Here is a 17,640-nt window from a genome sequence, read left to right on the forward strand (position 1 = left end):
CACAGACCTTGGGGGACAGGCCAGTCCTTGCCTACAGACAGCCCCTCAACCTGAAGCAAATACTCACGAGCAACTACACACCACACAACAAAAACACCAACCCAGGAACCAATCCCTGCTACAAACCCCAGTGCCAACTCTGTCCACATGTCTATTCAAGGGACACCATCTTAGGATCTAACCACATCAGCCACACCATCCGGGACTCGTTCACCTGCACATCTACCAATGTGATCTATGCCATCATGTGCCCCTCTGCCATGTACATTGGCCAAACCGGACAGTCTCTACACAAAAGAATAAATGGACACAAATCTGACATCAGGAATCATAACATTCAAAAACCAGTAGGAGAACACTTCAACCTCTCTGGTCACTCAATAACAGACCTCAAAGTGGCAATTCTTCAACAAAAAAACTTCAAAAACAGACTCCAACGTGAAGCTGCAGAACTGGAATTAATTTGCAAACTGGATACCATCAGATTAGGCCTGAATAAAGACTGGGAGTGGTTGGGTCATTACAAAACCTAAACTTAATTTCCCCAATACTAATTTCTCCCTACTGTTACTCACACCTTCTTGTCAACTGTCTGTAATGGGCCACTCTCTTACCACTTCAAAAGTTATTTTTCCTCCCTTGGTATCCTGCTGTTAATTGACTTATCTTGTTAGACTGACCTCACACTTGGTAAAGCAACCCCCATCCTTTCATGTATTTATACCTGCTCCTGTATTTTTCACTTCATTCATCTGATGAAGTGGGTTCTAGCCCACGAAAGCTTATGCCCAAATAAATTTGTTAGTGTCTAAGGTGCCACAAGGACTCCTCGTTGTTTTTCCCCTCCTCCAAGTGCTTCAAAATGGATTTCTTGAGGACCTGCTGCATGGTTTTTCTAGGGACAGAGGTGAGGCTGACTGGTCTGTAGTTCCCTGGATTCTTCTTCTTCCCTTTTTTAAAAATGGGCACTACATTTGCCTTTTTTCAATCGTCCGGGACCTCCTCCGGTTGCCATGAGTTTTCAAAGATAATGGCCAATGGCTCTGCAATCACATCAGCCAACTCCCTCAGCACCCTCGGAGCATTGCATCCGGCCCCATGGACTTGTGCACGTCCAGCTTTTCTAAACGGTCCTTAACCTGTTCTTTCTCCACAGAGGGCTGCTCACCTCCTCCCCGTACTGTGCTGCCCAGTGCAGCAGTCTGGGAGCTGACCTTGTCTGTGAATACTGAGGCAAAAAAAGCATTGAGTACTTCAGCTTTTTCCACATCATCTGTCACTGGGTTGCCTCCCCCATTCAGTAAGGAGCCCACGCATTCCCTGACCTTCTTCTTGTTGCTAACATACCTGTAGAAACCCTTCTTGGTGCCCTTCACAAGCTTATCTCCCACCTGGTGAGTCTTCCTGAGAATGTTAGACATCCCGTGAGTGATGGCTGCTATGACTCTACAAGGACATGTGACCAGACCACATAATGCTGGACTTCATCTTGGGATGTCAGTATTTTTTCACCAAGCTTTGGAACAAAGGGTTCCCGCCCTACGCTAAAGCTATATAAGGCAGGGAGTGACATCATCTGTGGGTCTTCACTCCCCACACAAGGAGACTCTGGGAAACACCTGAGGAACAAAGACTGAACTGGGGGAAGTGCTGGACCGAGGCTAAAGGGATTTCTAGCCTGTGAATGAGATACCTGGGGATTGCAAGCTGTAAAGTAAGTGCAGCTTGCCCCTTAAGAATCAGCAACCTGCTTGTATCATCTCTTAGGGTGAGAATCTACTACTTCATGTCCAATCTATCTAGTATATTAAGCTTAGTTTGCATTTTTTGTTTATCTGCTAGGTAATCTGCTTTGCTCTGTTTGCTATCCCGTATAATCACTTAAAACCTATCTTTTGTAGTTAAACTTGTTTTTGTTTTAATCTAAACCAGTGAGCTTTGACTGGAGTGCTTGGGGAAATCTCAGCTTGGTTACCCACAAGTGTGCATTGTTCTCTTCACATTGAGGGAGAGGCAGATCGGGTATCAAAGCCATATACTAGCCAGGTTTGACCAGGGCAGGACGGTACTGCTCTGGGGTACAGAGCTGGTGGTTAGAGAGCCCGTGTGTAACTGCAGCTGGGTGTGTCCCTACCTGTGTGAATGCTGGTGAAAGTGCAGGCTGGAGGGCTTTGCAGCTTGTCACAGCAGTACAGTGTGAGAGGGAGCCCAGGCTGGTGGGTCAGGGGGCTCAGTGGTACCCCAATTCCAGGTGGCACCCCAGGGGGAACCCGTCACACAGTGTATCTAAAGCACTCGTGGGACAGGCAGGGCTTTGAGGAGACTTTAGGGAGCCATTCACCCAGCCCCAAGAGAAGTCCTCTCACCTGCTGATGCAGGGCTGGCAGGTTTAGGTGGAGGGTGAAAGCCACTGAACCATTGCTGCGGTGCGACAGCCAGGAGCCTGGGGAAGGAAGTACAGTGCGGAGGGAGTGCTGGAGTTTTCCCCAAACTGTACAGTCCAGAGATTCGTAGAGTTAAAGGCCCAAAGGGACCATTAGCTCATCTGAACTCCTATACGTCACAGGCCGTGGAATTCCCTGTTACCCCTACATTGAACCCACTCATGTGTATTAAGCTAAAGCATCTCTTCCAGAGAGGCATCCAGTTAAGGCTTCTTTGACTCAAAGGCAGTAAGTTCCCAGGTTCATAAAGAACCGGTCAGACTCCTGGATTCTTCCACCCTATGTAATGCAAGGGCCAGACTTTGCTAACCACATCACCTGCCACTCTAATAGCGTGCACTTCAGTAACTCAGCCAGAGCTAAGGGGCCTATTTCAGGAGTGGGCGGGTGAGGTTCTGGGGCCTGAAATGTGCAGGACGTCGGACTAGATGATCATGATGGTTCTTTCTGACCTTCAAGTCTATGAGCAGACAAATATCCGGCCATGTTTTAAAAATCAAAGACTCCAATCCTGGAGGCTTAAGGCTTGGACTCAGTGGGTCTGTCCATGCAGGTAGGGTTAAGCATATGTGTAACTCTTTGCAGGCTCAGGGCCACAGATAGGCAGAATGTAGTTACCTACATTGGAATTTGTCTGGATACTCAGGTTAACGCCCCTGCTACATCCACAGCCCTTCAGACACAGATATTGCTAAAGTCCCAAATTCTTGTTATCAGATTGTAGGAGTAAAACACTAGATTTCCACAAAACAAGTGAGTTCTGGACAGCAGGCACAAGCGTGGGGGTATGGAAACGACTGATTCTATTAGTGTGTCCCCAGGAATGATGATGCTAGGCAGCGTGACTGGCAAAACGGGAGAGGGGTGTCAGCAGAAGCAGAACCACAGATGTGTGCGGTTAAACTCAGCCCTGATGCAAATGGGAGTCACTCCGCTGAAGGCAATGAAGTCGTACTCGCTGGAGCCCCAGTTGAATCTGGCCCATGATGTTGAGTTTGTTGTTATTTCCTTCATCACGTGATTTCACCTGGAGGCAGCATCCCTGAAGAGGTTCCGCCATGCCAGGCAGATACCTTTGTGGAAATCCACATACCTCCTAAAGCAGGGGTAGGCAACCTATGGCACATGTGCCGAAGGCGGCACACAAGCTGATTTTCAGTGGCACTCACACTGCCGGGGTCCTGGCCACCGGTCCGGGGGGCTCTGCATTTTAATTTAATTTTCAATGAAGCTTCTTAAACATTTCAAAAGCCTTACTTACTTTACATACATCAATAGTTTAGTTATATATTATAGACTTAGAGAAAGTGACCTTCTAAAAACGTTAAAATGTATGACTGGCACGCGAAACCTTAAATCAGAGTGAATAAATGAAGACTCGGCACACCACTTCTGAAAGGTTGCCGACCCCTGTCCTAAAGTGACCCCAGGGCTTTTCCCACCCACCACTGTCTCAGCTTCTGTGCTCCTGAAAGGGGCCAGCCTGGAGAGCTGCAGTGACTCACCGAGAAACCACGTGCCCAGGCAGCCCCAGCGCAGCTCTGCCGATGTTCCTCAGCATTAGCCAGGAACTTCAGCCTCAGGCTGTAGTGGAGGTAGTGCAGTCTAGTGGGTAGGGTGCTAGCTGGGAATCCTTGACTCCTGGATTCTTATCCCAGCTCTGCTGCTGGCCTCAGGCAAGTCACTTCCCCTCCCACCTTGTGTGCATCTTGCCTGTTCAGACAGTGAGCTCATCAGGGCAGGGACTGGCATCTCTGGGTCAGGACCCAGCCAATGGGGCCCTGTCCTCGGCTGGGGCCTCCAGATGCTATTGTGATTCAGACAATAGTACCTATTCCATCCTTTGGCCTTTCTGCTGATGTGTTTCTGGAGCACCCATCACCACGGCATCTAGGCACTTGCTGCTGAGGCTGCCCATGCAGGTGACACTGTGCCAACAGTAACAGTAGCACTGGGTGAAGGACACCTGTCTGCTGAACTGAGATCCACCCACCTTTTCCCACAGGCCACTGAGAACTCATCAGCTGGTAACTTTCACTGACTGCCAGGCTGCAGCCTAGGCTGATTTCATACCAGGGACCAAGACATGACAGGCTCTGTGTCCCTTTTCCAATCGCCCTGAGCTACTGAGCCTGATTTATTCGTAAAGAAAGCAAAAAAAATATGCACTGCTCTTTTTGTCCAAACCTAGACCCCCTGTTTTATTTACATCTCACAGACCACGACACAAGATCGTCTAAACCCTGGCAGATTACAAAGGCATGAAATCCATCCCATTGCCTGGCAGCACCAAGGCAAAGACTGCTTTAGCACAACACGGCCAACCTCCTCTGGACTGGAACTGGTGGCTGAGCTGGGAAGGGCTGACTCCTTACCAATCCCCCAAGCCACCTTTATTCCACGGAAAAGGCTTTGCAGTATGTGACAGCGCACAGTCCCCATTCAGTAGCCTTTGATTGCTGGGGCAACGTTAGGTGTACTAGAGTTACTGAAAGTTTGAGAGCTGGAGAGCATGCGGCATTGCTTTGTAGCAATCAGCCTTCTCCGTAGCTTTCAAAGTATTCGCACATCAGCTCTCGCACTTCCTCGGCGCTGCTGTCGTCCATGGACATGGGCGCAGGCTGGCAGGGCTTTGAGAACTCGGCGGGCTCTATCACCTCTAGCCACTCCTCGTTGAAGGGGCTGTCGTGGGCCTCACACACGTTGTGCAGGGTGCAACAGGCGAGTATGACCGTGGGCAGCAGGTCCAGGCTGCAGTCGTCACATTTCAGGAGGAACTGCCACCGGGCCTTGAGGCGCAGGAAGGCATTCTCGATCACACTGTGGGCTCGCTTCAGGCGATAGTTGAACTGGAGCTGCTGTGGGGTGAGGGTGCCGTCTTCTGGGTAAGGCTTGAGGATCCAGTCCCGCAGCGGGTAAGAGGCATCTCCCAACAGGACGTACTTTTGTGCCCTCCCCATGAAATGTTTCAGGGGGGTTGGGAAGAGGCGGCCCTCCCTGGCTAACACCCACAAGCTGGAGTTTTCCAGGACGGTGCTGTTCTCCATGCTGCCAGGAAAGCCGGCGCAGATGTCCCAGAACTGACCCAGCCCATCCACCGTCGCCTGCGTGAGGACAGAATGCCAGCCCTGGCTGTTGCAGTAGTCGGCACCGAGGTGCGCAGGGGCGTGGATGGGGACATGGAGGCTGTCCAAGGCACCGATGCAGTGTGGGAATCCCCAGCGGGCACTGAAGATTCGCACCATGTTCTCCAGCTCCTGCTCGCTGGGCAGCCGGAGGTAGAGTGGCTTCAGCAGCAGCACAATGGCGTAGCTGACCTCCTTGACGCAGTTCTGCACGGTGGAGGGACCCACCCCAAAGAGGGGGCTGATTGTCTGGTACTCTACATTGGTGGCCAGGTGCCAAACGGCCACGGCTACCCGCTGCTCCAGAGGCAGCACTGGGTGGGGCTGGGTACTCGGGTGGGACAGCTTGGGTCGCAGCTGGTTGCAGACATAGAAGAAGGTCTCCTTGGACATTCGGAATTTCTCCAGCCAGTCCCGAGGCTGGAAGTCTTTCAGGACCACCCGTTCCCACCAGTCAGCATTCCGGAAGCTGGGCCAGGCGCGTGGGTGGAAGTAACAGCTGGATCTCCTCCGACGGGCAATCAGCAGCTGAAATTTGACAATTACAGGCATGAGGCAGCATTTCCTTCTAGACATGTATGGCAATGCTCAGCACTTTTACAGCACTGCATCTACAACCAACCAACGTGCTGCACAGACAATCAATTCATCCTCTCAGCATCCCTGGGTATTGGGTCAGCATCATCCCTATTGGACACAGGGGGAAAACTGACACAAAAAGGTGTGAAGTGACTTGCCCAAGGCCACCCAGTTAGTCACTGAGTTGGTTTTGGAGCTCAGTCATCCCTGGCACTCAGCCCAGCCCCCTGTATCAGGCTGTCTACATGAATGCCAAGCTAATACTGAATGGAATGAGTGTCTGGCCTAGTGGGTGGTGCACTGGTCTGGGACTCAGGGTTCTCTTCCTGGGTCTACCACTGACCTACTGGGTGACTTTGAGCAAGTCATTTTGCCGATTGGTGCCTCAGTTTCCCCACCTGTAAAATGAGGCCAATGGTACTGATCTCCTTTGTAAAGCACTTTGAGATCTATGGATGAGAAGTGCTAGATAAGAGTGGGGTATTATTACAGCCCTATAGCAACTTTCACCCAATGAGTGTCAAAAGCCTATGAGATATTAGACATACCCTGCCTCTTGAGTAACTCCCTTAGCCCCGCCCCCTTTGGGGTGCACCACAGCCGCTGTTTACCAGCACACAGCAATAATACACACACGCGAGGCCAGGGTGTGAAACACAACACTGCAGCCAACTGAGAGCTCTCGGCGGGCAGAATGTCATCGCTACAGTTGGGTAGGGTGACCAGACAGCAAATGTGGAAAATCGGGACAGGAGGTGGGGGGTAATAGGTGCCTAGATAAGAAAAAGACCCAAAAATCGGGACTGTCCCTATAAAATCGGGACATCTGGTCACCCTACAGCTGGGTGATGCTTGGAATTTCTCTTCTGCAGAAAATTCGAAAACATTTCATTCCGAATGGGGCTGAAAAGTCAAAGTGGCCCACAAAACGAACTTTCTGGGGCAAAAGCCCATTTCGGGTCAATTGCAATGTTCCAATTTCAACTTTTCCCACATTTTGTACATTTTATTTTTGTTTTAACATTCAGGTTTAATCATTCTTTTTAAATTGGATGATAAAACAAAACTATCACTGGCGATAGGGTGACCAGACAACAAGTGTGAAAAATCGGGACAGGGGGTGGGGGGTAATAGGAGCCTATATAAGAAAAAGACCACAAAATTGGGACTGTCCCTATAAAATTGGGACATCTGGTCACCCTAAGTGGTGATTGGTATTCCGGTTGGGTTGCTCGTTGACGGTAACCGGCGTTAGACCTGGCCTTTCCAACTGACAGCTGGTTTGGAGATTAGTAACAAAGGAGACAGAAAGTGGTGGAAAGTCTTTATTCAGCCCCATGGCCCTGGCTGAGTTTATGGATGGGAATAAAGGAGAATTAAAGTGACTAGAACAATGAAGGGGCTTTATTTTGTCTGCAGGGGTTGGTCCCCTCAGCCCAAGTTTTCTAGCTGGGGGGGTGGGGTTTAAAAGTGTTAAATGATTACCCCCCTCCCAGCTTTTCCTCCATTCTCCTTGTGCCCGCTCTGCACCCCCATTTCCTCGCTCATCGCTTTGTACTCCCTGGCCCCCCACTTCCATCCCCAATCCTTGGACAGCCCCTGGCCTGTTCTCCTCCCACCCCCCAGTCTGAGCACACCAGGGCCTGTCCGCGGGATCGGTCCCGAACTCAGGGCGAGCCCCGCCCCCGCGCCAGATGTTCCACACCTGGATTCTCCCTGTTGCCCCGGGGCCCTGCGCCCAGACACCCCGTCCCCCCGCCAAGGGGGTTACCGTCATCAGCCTCTTCTGTCGCTGCGTGTAGTACTGCCGGAGCCAGGCTGCCCGCTGCGCCTCGTCCCCCCGGGCAGCCATCTCCCGCTGGGGGCCGGCCCTCCTTTTCCTCCCCAGGTACAGCAGCAGCACCAACGACTCCTGCATTTTCAAATCCAGAGCCCGACCTCCGCAGGAAGTGAACGGGCGGAGCCGCCCGCGGGGTCGCGGCGCAGGCGAGGGAAGGAAAAGGTGTCTCGCAAGCGGAGCTCCATCTGCTGGTTCTCTGCCACAGCCACCTCCCCGGGACCCGGGCAGCGCCGGCAGAAAGTCAAGGGAGGCTGCTCAGACACAAGGACTTTCCTTGCCTGGGCCCCTAGTCCGTTTCCCCTTCTGGTTTTCAGACACTTGCAATGTTTGGGTTGCAAAGGCTGCAGGGAAGTTGATCCTCCCCCCCCCATGTACATACAAGTATTTCTCCGGATGCTCCTTGGTAAATATATATTTACAAAACCTAAATGGAGGCTTGAGCTCTCTGACTGCTCCCATTTTAACATAAAGGCGATTTGTTTTTAAAAATCGAAGGGCTGGAGAGATGGACTTTGGAAGGCCTCTCCCAGCACAGAAGAGAGAGCTCAGTTGTAAAGCACACCGGGGGTTTGCTCCTGGAGCAGCTAGGTGCAGACAGACCCTGTGGTTCTCTCTGACTCTCTAGCTTCCAAACTGACTCATACACCCAGTGCTGCTTATAGGCATTGGACAGGATTTACCTAAATCCTGGCCTGAACAAAGGATTAATGGAATGGATGGCTGACAACACTACAGCCTCAGTCTTAGGCAGCGCTCCTGCAAAGGTTTATGCATGTGCTTAATTTTAAGCATGCAAGTAATCCTGACAACTATAAAAACAACAAGGAGTCTGGTGGCACCTTAAAGACTAACAGATTTATTTGGGCATAAGCTTTTGTGAGTAAAAACCTCACTTCTTCGGATGCATAGAGTGAAAGTTACAGATGCAGTTACTCAGACTAACACAGCTACCCTCTTATACCTGACAACTATGGCAGTTGCCTGAAATATCTTTGGGAGATCTCACTGTATTGAGTATATGTACCATGGACACCCAGAGACAGGATGTAATTTCATAGGGAAGGGTGACCAGAGCCCTCCAGGAACTAAGAACAGTGTGTGTGTGTGTGTGTGTGTGAGTGTGGGGGGGTATTGATTAGCCAAATTCACTCAGGTTGTAACACCTCCAGAGAGATCCCATCACCTGGAGAGGCTGCATGGACTGGTCCAAACTGGATTCTCCAGAGACCAACAGACAAAGAAAGGACTTTTGGATAAACAGCCTGAGTTTAAACTGACTCAGGACAGGACCTTCTGTACATGGGGGGCCCTAATCCTTCCTAGAAAGGGTTGGAAGGCCTTCCATTGGTGATGTCTGGGAAGCTTATTAGCAGGTTTGGGGGTTCGTCTATTGTTTTAATATGTTTTCTTTGTAATGCTTTCACCTTAAGAATAAATGTGCTTGCTTAGAAAGGGCTGAGTGAACCTTATAACCAACCGTGGGCAATTAGAACTGTTCACAGACTCTGAGGAGAAAGCAAAGTGCAAACTGCCTGCCTAAGCAGCGTGGCTTGCTGGGGAACGCACAGTGTACGCAGGAAGTGTGCAGTCTGGAAAAACCCAGGTCAGAAGAGAGAGGCAGGTTTCTGCCCAAGAGAGATGATGGCTGAGGAGCCAGGAGCCTCGAGTGGGTGCCCTTGCTGGACCACGGATTGGGAATACAAGTGCAGTTGCCCTGAACTGTGACGATCCCATTAAACTGAGTGGGTCTGTTCTGAACTTCGTGGGTCTACTCATGTGCTTAAAGTTAATAACAAGAGTCTTTACAGGATTGGGGCTTAAGATGCCTGTCTTGTATATTTCTGTTTTACTTCACATCTGCACAACCAGCATCTGGATAAACTGTGAAATGCTAAAAACTGGTCATTGACTGAATCCTGATTAACGGAAGGGTTTAATTTGCAGCACAGCCTGAGAGAATTGTGAAGGATCCTATGTAAAAGAGAACATGGCACGTTTTTCATTAATATTAGTTTGGACGATTAACTTTTCCTCGCCAGCCAATTCTGAATTCTAACAAATGAACAAGATCCAGTGTCTTGGAAGCGCATATTTCTGGATGACCAGAAGAGCAAGTTCCAGTCCCAATTTTTTTCCCAGTGCAGTGTAATATAATGCAGTGTCCATGGACATAGTGTCCTTCCCAAGTACTTCAGGGTATGTTGTAAACTACACATACTTTTATCATGTCTTTCATCTTCCAGGGGGTTTACAAAGATTAAAGCAAAACAGTCTATTTTTTAAAAATGTGAGTAAAAGTAGTTTCTGGTCTCATCCCTCCCAATGTGTGTGGCTTTGACATATATTTTCCTCCCCCCATTCACTTCACGTTTTTCTCTCCCCAGCTGCTTTGTGAAAACCCCACACAAATAAAAGGAGAATCTGACAAAGGCCCCAATTCTGCACTTGGATCCCCACCGCGCTTATGCAGAACCCAGCTAATTTCAGCAGGACTTCTCCCATGCAGGGCTGGCTCCAGGCACCAGCTTACCAAGCAGGTGCTTGGGGCGGCCACTTCGGAGAGGGGCGGCACGTCCAGCTGTTCGGCGGACGGTCCCTCACTCCTGCTCGGAGCGAAGGACCTCCTGCCGAATTGCCGCCGCAGATCGCGATCGCGGTTTGTTTTTTTTTTTTTTTTTGGTTTGGCTGCTTGGGGCGGCCAAAACCCTGGAGCCGGCCCTGCTCCCATGTTTGAGAATGTATGTCCTGTGCACCTAAGGCTCCTGCCTAATCAGTGGAAGTCAGGGCTTCCTTGCCGCCTACTCCTTCAAGGGACTGGGCTGGGCCCCGCAAAGAGGAGGAAGGAATGCCTGTCTGATTTTTTATCTTCTGGCCCTTGCTGCTAAGCTCATTCACCTTTGTTTTCAGCTGGCCTCAGGGTGCCTAGGCAGCCAAATGGGCCCTGCAGTGCTACCCAGGATAGAAGGAGATGAAAACACACTGCAACTGGAACTTGGATCCTGATTTCCCCCCACCGCATCAACCAGAACTCAGATAGTGATCCCTTTCCCTCCCCTGACCTGCACACAGAATGCACACCCTAAATTCCCTCCTGATCTGCACCGAGAATTCATATCCCAAATCCCCTTCGGCCTGCACCCAGAACTTGGATTTTGATTCCTCCCAACTGGCTTGCAGATCCTCCCCTGAAACGTACATGCAGAACCCAGATCCAAATTACCTCCCACCTCATGGCTTGCACAGAACCCAGACCCTAATCCCCACTCAGAATTTGGATATCAACCCTCTCCACTCCTCTCTCTAATGCACCCAGAATTTGGGAAAGAGTAGGGTTGAGTGCGACAGCATCAGATCATGAAGCTGTACATATTAGGGACTGGGACATCATGGTGGTTCTAAGTCACATGAATTATTTTAAATGAATAAACATAGTTTTCTCTGATTTATTAATCATCAAGGCTGAGGCATCGGCTGGCTTTTGGGTCTTGAGTAAGGATTTGAATTTGAGTAACTGCTAGAGCTTGGGTGTCAGTCCTTTATTAAATATGGAAACCAAAATGGTTCAGTTTATTGATCAGAGCAATAAAAAGAACTCAAGCAAAACCAAAATGATTTCCAACGCATCTTCTGTAGTCAGTGTAATGCTAGCATATGGCAGAGACTATTGGCCAACAACAGCTACTCTGCTATAAAAGAATGTAGGTGTTACAGATATACATTGTTTGTGCATATAAAACATTTCACCTCTTTTCACCCACATACATTTTCCAAACCCAGCCAGAGCCATCTTGACACAACAGGTCACTGGCTATTTTGATCCTGAAATTCATCACCCGGCTCACAGCTGGGAACTGTGAGGAATCCTGGCTGAGCTCAGCCCTGGACCTTGTGCATTGACTCCTGCTGGAAGAGGCTGATACTTGAGGAGCTAAGAGCTTCCACTACAGTCACTACTCTTATACCCTCCCTTTTAGCACCCACTGCTGGCAATGTCTGCAAACCACTGCTGTGAGTTCCCTCACAGGCAGCACTTTTACCGCATTCCCTATGAGGCCTCCTGCAGGAAAAGGATAGTGGTCCAGTAGCTGTCCCTCACTGCCTTCACACCAACTCCATCCCCATACAGCGCCTCTTGATAGGGGAGGTGGAGACAAGTAATTGTGAGCTTCCCTAGCTACCACCCTGCTCTGGGATCAGACCAGCAGCCTCTGCTGGCTACAGAATGTATGACAGAAAGCTAAGCCCAAATTCCTGAGCTGCAGGCTATTCCAGGTCTGACTGAGAGCATCACGGGAAAGCAGCTAATAATCTCTTAAATTCACTATAAAATGGCCAGTGTTGGCAGTCCTGAAATTCTTATCGGATTCTGAGCCCTCAGGAAAACTTGCTTTGACACCAGAAGCCAAAACCGTGCCAATATGAACTTTCAGAGCACAGGACATGAAGAGGCATGCACCATCCCTCTCATTTTAGATCATTAGATAGGCATTCACCGTACGATACTTAAAGAGAGACAGAGGTTTTCAGTGTCACAGCATCATGGATGTCATGTAGCTGTGACTGGAGGGACTTTTTGCTACATTGTACTGAGCACCAACATGGGGTTTCCCCACAGATGGCATACAGCCAAAAAAGATGGCAGCATCTTGCAGAATTGCCAATCCCAAGCATTCAAAAATCATGAGTCATGTCCCAACCCATCATGAGATTGGCTCAAAATTCATGAGATTTTAATAATAAATATTGGGTTCTTTTTATTTGTTTTCAGGTTTCTGAGTCTTTAAGGTTCACTCAGGTCACATTTCCCACTTTTTCCTCTATAACCCTGATCACTATAAACTTACTGCAAAAAAATAAATAAATACAGCTGAGATTTTCATGTAATCATGTGACTGCAGAAGCGGGCCCTTTAGGAAACAAATCAAATATTGGTGAGTTGCAATTAAATCATAAGAGTTGATAACACTGGGTCTACCATGCAAAGCTAGATCTTCTGGTGCCTCCCTGCACAGATACATCGGGTACTGTATTATGCCATGGCTGGGCTGTAGAGTAACCACTACCCTCAGGGAGCCGTGCATCCACCAGTGCCAGCCGCTGTGAAAGGCCAGTTGACAATGCCAGGGAGGGAGACTGGGTGGTAGAATACAACCCCTGCTCTCAGACCTCTACTATGTCCACATGAGGCCTGGCTCTGCTTTTATAAATTGGGCCCAGCCAGCAACGTGACCAGAGGCCATCACCTGGCGGTACTCATTACTGCCTCGCGGGCACTATGGCAACAGTGCCATGGAGATGATGACGAATTGTGTAATAGTTCTCAATGGGACACCCCCCATCCCTGCCAGGCCCCAAACCCAGTCATGGGCCCACAACCCCCCGCCAGGCCCCAAATCCCCTATCCCCCACCCTGCTGAACCCACCCCCAGTCCCACAATGCCCCAACCCCCTGAACCCACAATGATACACCAGCCCCCCAACCCCCCTCCAGCCCCCCAACCCCACCCCAGGGCCCAAGAACTCCCCGCCAGCCCCCCAAACAAACCCCCAGTCCCCTGAACCCACCCCCGGCCCTACAACCCCCCAAACCCACCCTGGGGCCCACAACGCCCCGACAGCCCCCCAAACCCACATCCGGCCCCATAACCTCCGCCAGCCCCCCAACTTCCCGCCAGGCCCCAAACCCAGGCCCGGCCGACTCCCAAACTCCAGCCCAGGCCCGAACCCATCCCCCAGAAACTCTCCCCTCTCCTCCTGCCCCCGGACGGAAAGTCTTTAAATGGAGGCCCTGCCCCTGTCTCAGCCCGGCGCCGCTAGGCCTCAGTGGTTGCTATGGGCAACGAGCGTATCTCCTCCTTCCTGTATTGATTCGAATGGGGCGAGGGGGAGGAGGCTCCCGTGATGCACCGCGCGGGGAGGGGGCGGAGCCGCGGGGAGCGCAGGGGCCGGGCAGGAGCGGCCGCCATATTGGGGAGCGCTGAGGGCTGAGGCCGGCGGAGAGTGACAGGAGGAGGCGGAGCAGGAGCCGGGCTGGCTGGGTAGGTGAGGGGCTGCGTCCGGCTGTCTCCGGGGGGAGGCCTCTTTCCCAGGGTGGGGGGCTCAGGCCTTGCGGGGCGGAGGGGCCCGGGCCCCCTTACCGTGGGGGCGAGGGGCTCAGGCCTTGGGGGGCGGAGGGGCCCGGGCCCCGTTACCGTGGGGGCGAGGGGCTCAGGCCTTGGGGGGCGGAGGGTGCAGGGCTCTTTGATCTGAGTGCTGTGGGGGGGTAGATCCAGGTTAGCCCTCTCCCCACTTAAATCACAGTTCAGCCTGGGGGGAGCGAAGGGGGTCACTTGACCCAGTGCCCTGAGCTCAGGGGCCCCAGGAATGTCTGTAAGGGAGGTGAAATGGATGGAGTGGGGCCCCAGCAAACATGCTGTAGGGGGCCCACAGATTTCTTTTAAGGGGCCTAGCCAACCATCCCTTGGAGCTGACTCTGGGCACTGTTTGGCTGGCAGATGTGCACAGGGCCTCCTTATTCAGGTTGGCTTTACACAAATCTGCTCCAGCGGAGCTAATGCGGTGCCCTGTAGTACTTTGGGGATATTTTATTTAAGATTTAAAATTTACAGAAGCAGTTCTCATCTCTTTAAGGTAGGGCTGTCAAGCGATTAAAAAAAATTAATTGCGATTAATCGTATTGTTAATAATAGAATACCATTATTTAAAATATTTTTGGATGTTTTCTACATTTTCAAATATTGATTTCTATTACAACACAGAATATAAAGTGTACAGTGTTCATTTTATATTTATTTTTGATTACAAATATTTGTGCTGTAAAAAACAAAAGAAATAGTATTTTTTAATTCACTTCATAAATGTACTGTAGTGCAATCTCTTTATCATGAAAGTTGAACTTACAAATGTAGAATTATGTACAAAAAAACTGCATTCAAAAATAAAACAATATAAAACTTTAGAGTCTACAAGTCCACTCAGTCCTACTTCTTGTTCAGCCAGTCACTCAGACAAACAAGTTTGTTTACATTTACAGGAGATAAGGCTGCCCACTTCTTCTTTACAATGTCACCTGAAAGTGAGAACAGGCATTCGCATGGCACTGTTTTAGCCGGCATTGCAAGATAATTACGTGCCAGATGTGCTAAAGCTTCATATGTCCCTTCATCTTCAGCCACCATTCCAGAGGACATGCGTCCATGCTGATGACAGGTTCTGCTCGATAACGATTCAAAGCAGTGCAGACTGACGCATGTTCACTTTCATCATCTTGAGTCTGATGCCACCAGCAGAAGGTTGATTTTCTTTTTTGGCGGTTTGGGTTCTGTAGTTTCTGTATCACAGTGTTGCTCTTTTAAGACTTCTGAAAGCATGCTCCACACCTCATCCCTCTCAGATTTTGGAAGGCACTTCAGATTCTTAAACCTTGGGTCTAGTGCTGTAGCTATCTTTAGAAATCTCACATTGGTACCTTCTTTGCGTTTTGTCAAATCTGTGTGAAAGTGTTCTTAAAACGAACAGCATGTGCTGGGTCATCATCCGAGACTGCTATAACGTGAAATATATGGCAGAATGCATGTAAAACAGAGCAGGAGACGTACTATTCTCCCCCGAGGAGTTCAGTCAATATTTAATTAACGCTTTATTTATTTATTTATTTATTTATTTTTAACAAGCCTCATCAGCATGGAAGCATGTCCTGTGGAATGGTGGCCGAAGCATGAAGGGGCATATGAATGTTTATCATATTTGGCACATAAATACCTTGCAATACCGGCTACAAAAGTGCCATGCAAATACCTGTTCTCACTTTCAGGTGACATTGTAAATAAGAAGCGGGCAGCTTTGTCTCCCGTAAATGTAAACAAACTTGTTTGTCTTAGTGATTGGCTGAATAAGAAGTAGGACTGAGTGGACTTGTAGGCTCTGAAGTTGTACATTGTTTTGAGTACAGTTATGTAACAAAAAAAATCTACATTTGTAAGTTGCACTTTCACCATAATGAGATTGCACTACAGTACTTGTATGAAGTGAATATACTATTTCTTTTGTTTGTCATTTTTACAGCGCAAATATTTGTAATAAAAATAATAATATAAAGTAAGCACTGTACACTTTGTATTCTGTGTTGTAATTTAAATCAATATATTTGAAAATGTAGAAAAACATCCAAAATATTTAATAAATTTCAATTGGTATTCTATTGTTTAACAGTGCGATTCAAACTGCGATTAATCGCACTCAATTTTTGTAATCACCATTAATTTTTTTGAGTTAATCGCATGAGTTAACTGCGATTAATTGACAGCCCTACTTTAAGGTAATCAACAAGACTTTTGGCTATAACGTTGCAGGATGTATCTGAATGTTTTCTTTAACTGCGCTTATTTCCTATACGCATCAGCTGCTTGTGAATGTGTTTTTGGAAGTGGTTTGGTGTCAATGATAGTCAAACCGAGTTTAAGAAGGAGGTGATTTTGACTAGTGTGTCAACACTTTTCAAACACGGATCCTTCTGTATTGAGCCTGGGAGCCAAAAATCGCTTTTTTGCATTTTCAGCATCCTTTGTGAAATGAATTTGTCCAGGTGCTGGTGTGACAAGTGTCCCTGTTATGAAAAATATCAACACATTTGGCACCGGCTGTCAGTTCAGTTGGCCATCTTGGCAGAAAGACCAAGACTGGACTGGGCCATTGGGGACTGAATTTGCTCCTTAGACCTAGAGATGGGGCAGTGTGAGGGGAAACTTGTACTACTGCTGCCTGTACTGTATCAATTCTACAAATAGAGGATTCTGCTCTCCAAGAGTATCAAGCCAGCACCATTCAGTAACACAAAACTATTTCCTTTTTTATAGGGATGCTGTCAAAGTGGATAGATAGGCTCAAAATTTTAATCTTGCTTAAAAACAGCTGTTAAAAATTGTCACACTCGAATATCTATTAGTCTCCATAACAAGGGCAGCACACTTAGGGTATGTCTTCACTAGCAACGTTAAAGCGCTGCCGTGGCAGCGTTTTAACATGGCTGTGTAGTTGCGGCACCAGTGCTGGGAGAGAGCTGTCTACACTACCACTTTACAGCGCTGAAATTTGCAGCACGCAGGGTTTTTTTTTCACCCCTGAGTGAGAAAGTTTCAGCGCTGTAAAGTGGCAGTGTAGACGAGGCCTTAGTGTGTTGGATTTGCTTGACTGCATGCATGTGTCTTCTGCTGTTCTCATTCCTACCCTAATCAGTCCTTGTGAACAATGGTGATGATCTTGAAACGTACTACAAGAATCCAGACAGATCTTGAGCAGATGTATGGCGCATCCATGTTACTAAGGGAATGAAGTGTGGTATATGTACAGCTAAACCAAAACAAAGCTTATAGACTTCTATTTTGAGGCCTCCCTACTCAGCCAATGTACCTCAACCTGACTTGGAAAGAGTCACTGTTAGATGCGAAAAGGGTAATTCAGTTTCTGTGGCCTCTTCAATCCTTGGTTTCATTGCCAAAACTGCTAACAATGATGGTAATTGTGATGGTGGTTTTCGTGAGGTGAACACTTGTCAGCTGGGGACTAGACCCAAATTTAGTTCCCATAAACCACTGGACAGCCATCAGAAGACAACAACACGGTGTCATTAGCCCCTAGGCTTTATATAAACAAG

General features: G+C 48.8%; 2 protein-coding genes across 3 annotated transcripts in view; one reads left to right on the forward strand and one right to left on the reverse strand.

Annotated features, from left to right (window-relative positions):
* Positions 1 to 4,648: 4,648 nt before the first annotated feature.
* On the reverse strand, positions 4,649 to 8,072 carry LOC112119644 (protein ANTAGONIST OF LIKE HETEROCHROMATIN PROTEIN 1-like). The gene is made up of 2 exons (XM_024218378.1): positions 7,920 to 8,072; positions 4,649 to 6,097 (listed from the first exon to the last, which is right to left on the reverse strand). The coding sequence occupies exons 1-2, from the start codon at positions 8,064 to 8,066 to the stop codon at positions 4,979 to 4,981; spliced, it is 1,266 nt and encodes a 421-aa protein (XP_024074146.1). The 5' UTR covers positions 8,067 to 8,072; the 3' UTR covers positions 4,649 to 4,978.
* Positions 8,073 to 13,962: 5,890 nt separating this feature from the next.
* FZR1 (fizzy and cell division cycle 20 related 1) overlaps positions 13,963 to 17,640 on the forward strand; it is a 33,848-nt gene continuing 30,170 nt past the window's right edge. The window contains exon 1 of one of the 2 annotated variants that reach the window (XM_024218364.3): positions 13,963 to 14,026. The gene's annotated coding sequence lies outside the window, so the exon portion shown is untranslated. The remainder of the gene's footprint in view (positions 14,027 to 17,640) is intronic. The other variant, XM_024218365.3, reaches the window with a different exon arrangement.

This window comes from Terrapene carolina, unplaced genomic scaffold, assembly GCF_002925995.2.
Source record: "Terrapene carolina triunguis isolate 2854851 unplaced genomic scaffold, T_m_triunguis-2.0 Scaffold194, whole genome shotgun sequence".
NCBI lineage: Eukaryota > Metazoa > Chordata > Testudines > Emydidae > Terrapene > Terrapene triunguis.

Coding starts and splice junctions, on each gene's coding strand:
- LOC112119644 (XM_024218378.1), bottom strand. CDS start 8,066: ATGCAGGAGTCGTTGGTGCTGCTGCTGTACCTGGGGAGGAAAAGGAGG. Junction 6,098..7,919: donor GACAGAAGAGGCTGATGACG/GTAACCCCCTTG, acceptor GTCAAATTTCAG/CTGCTGATTGCCCGTCGGAG.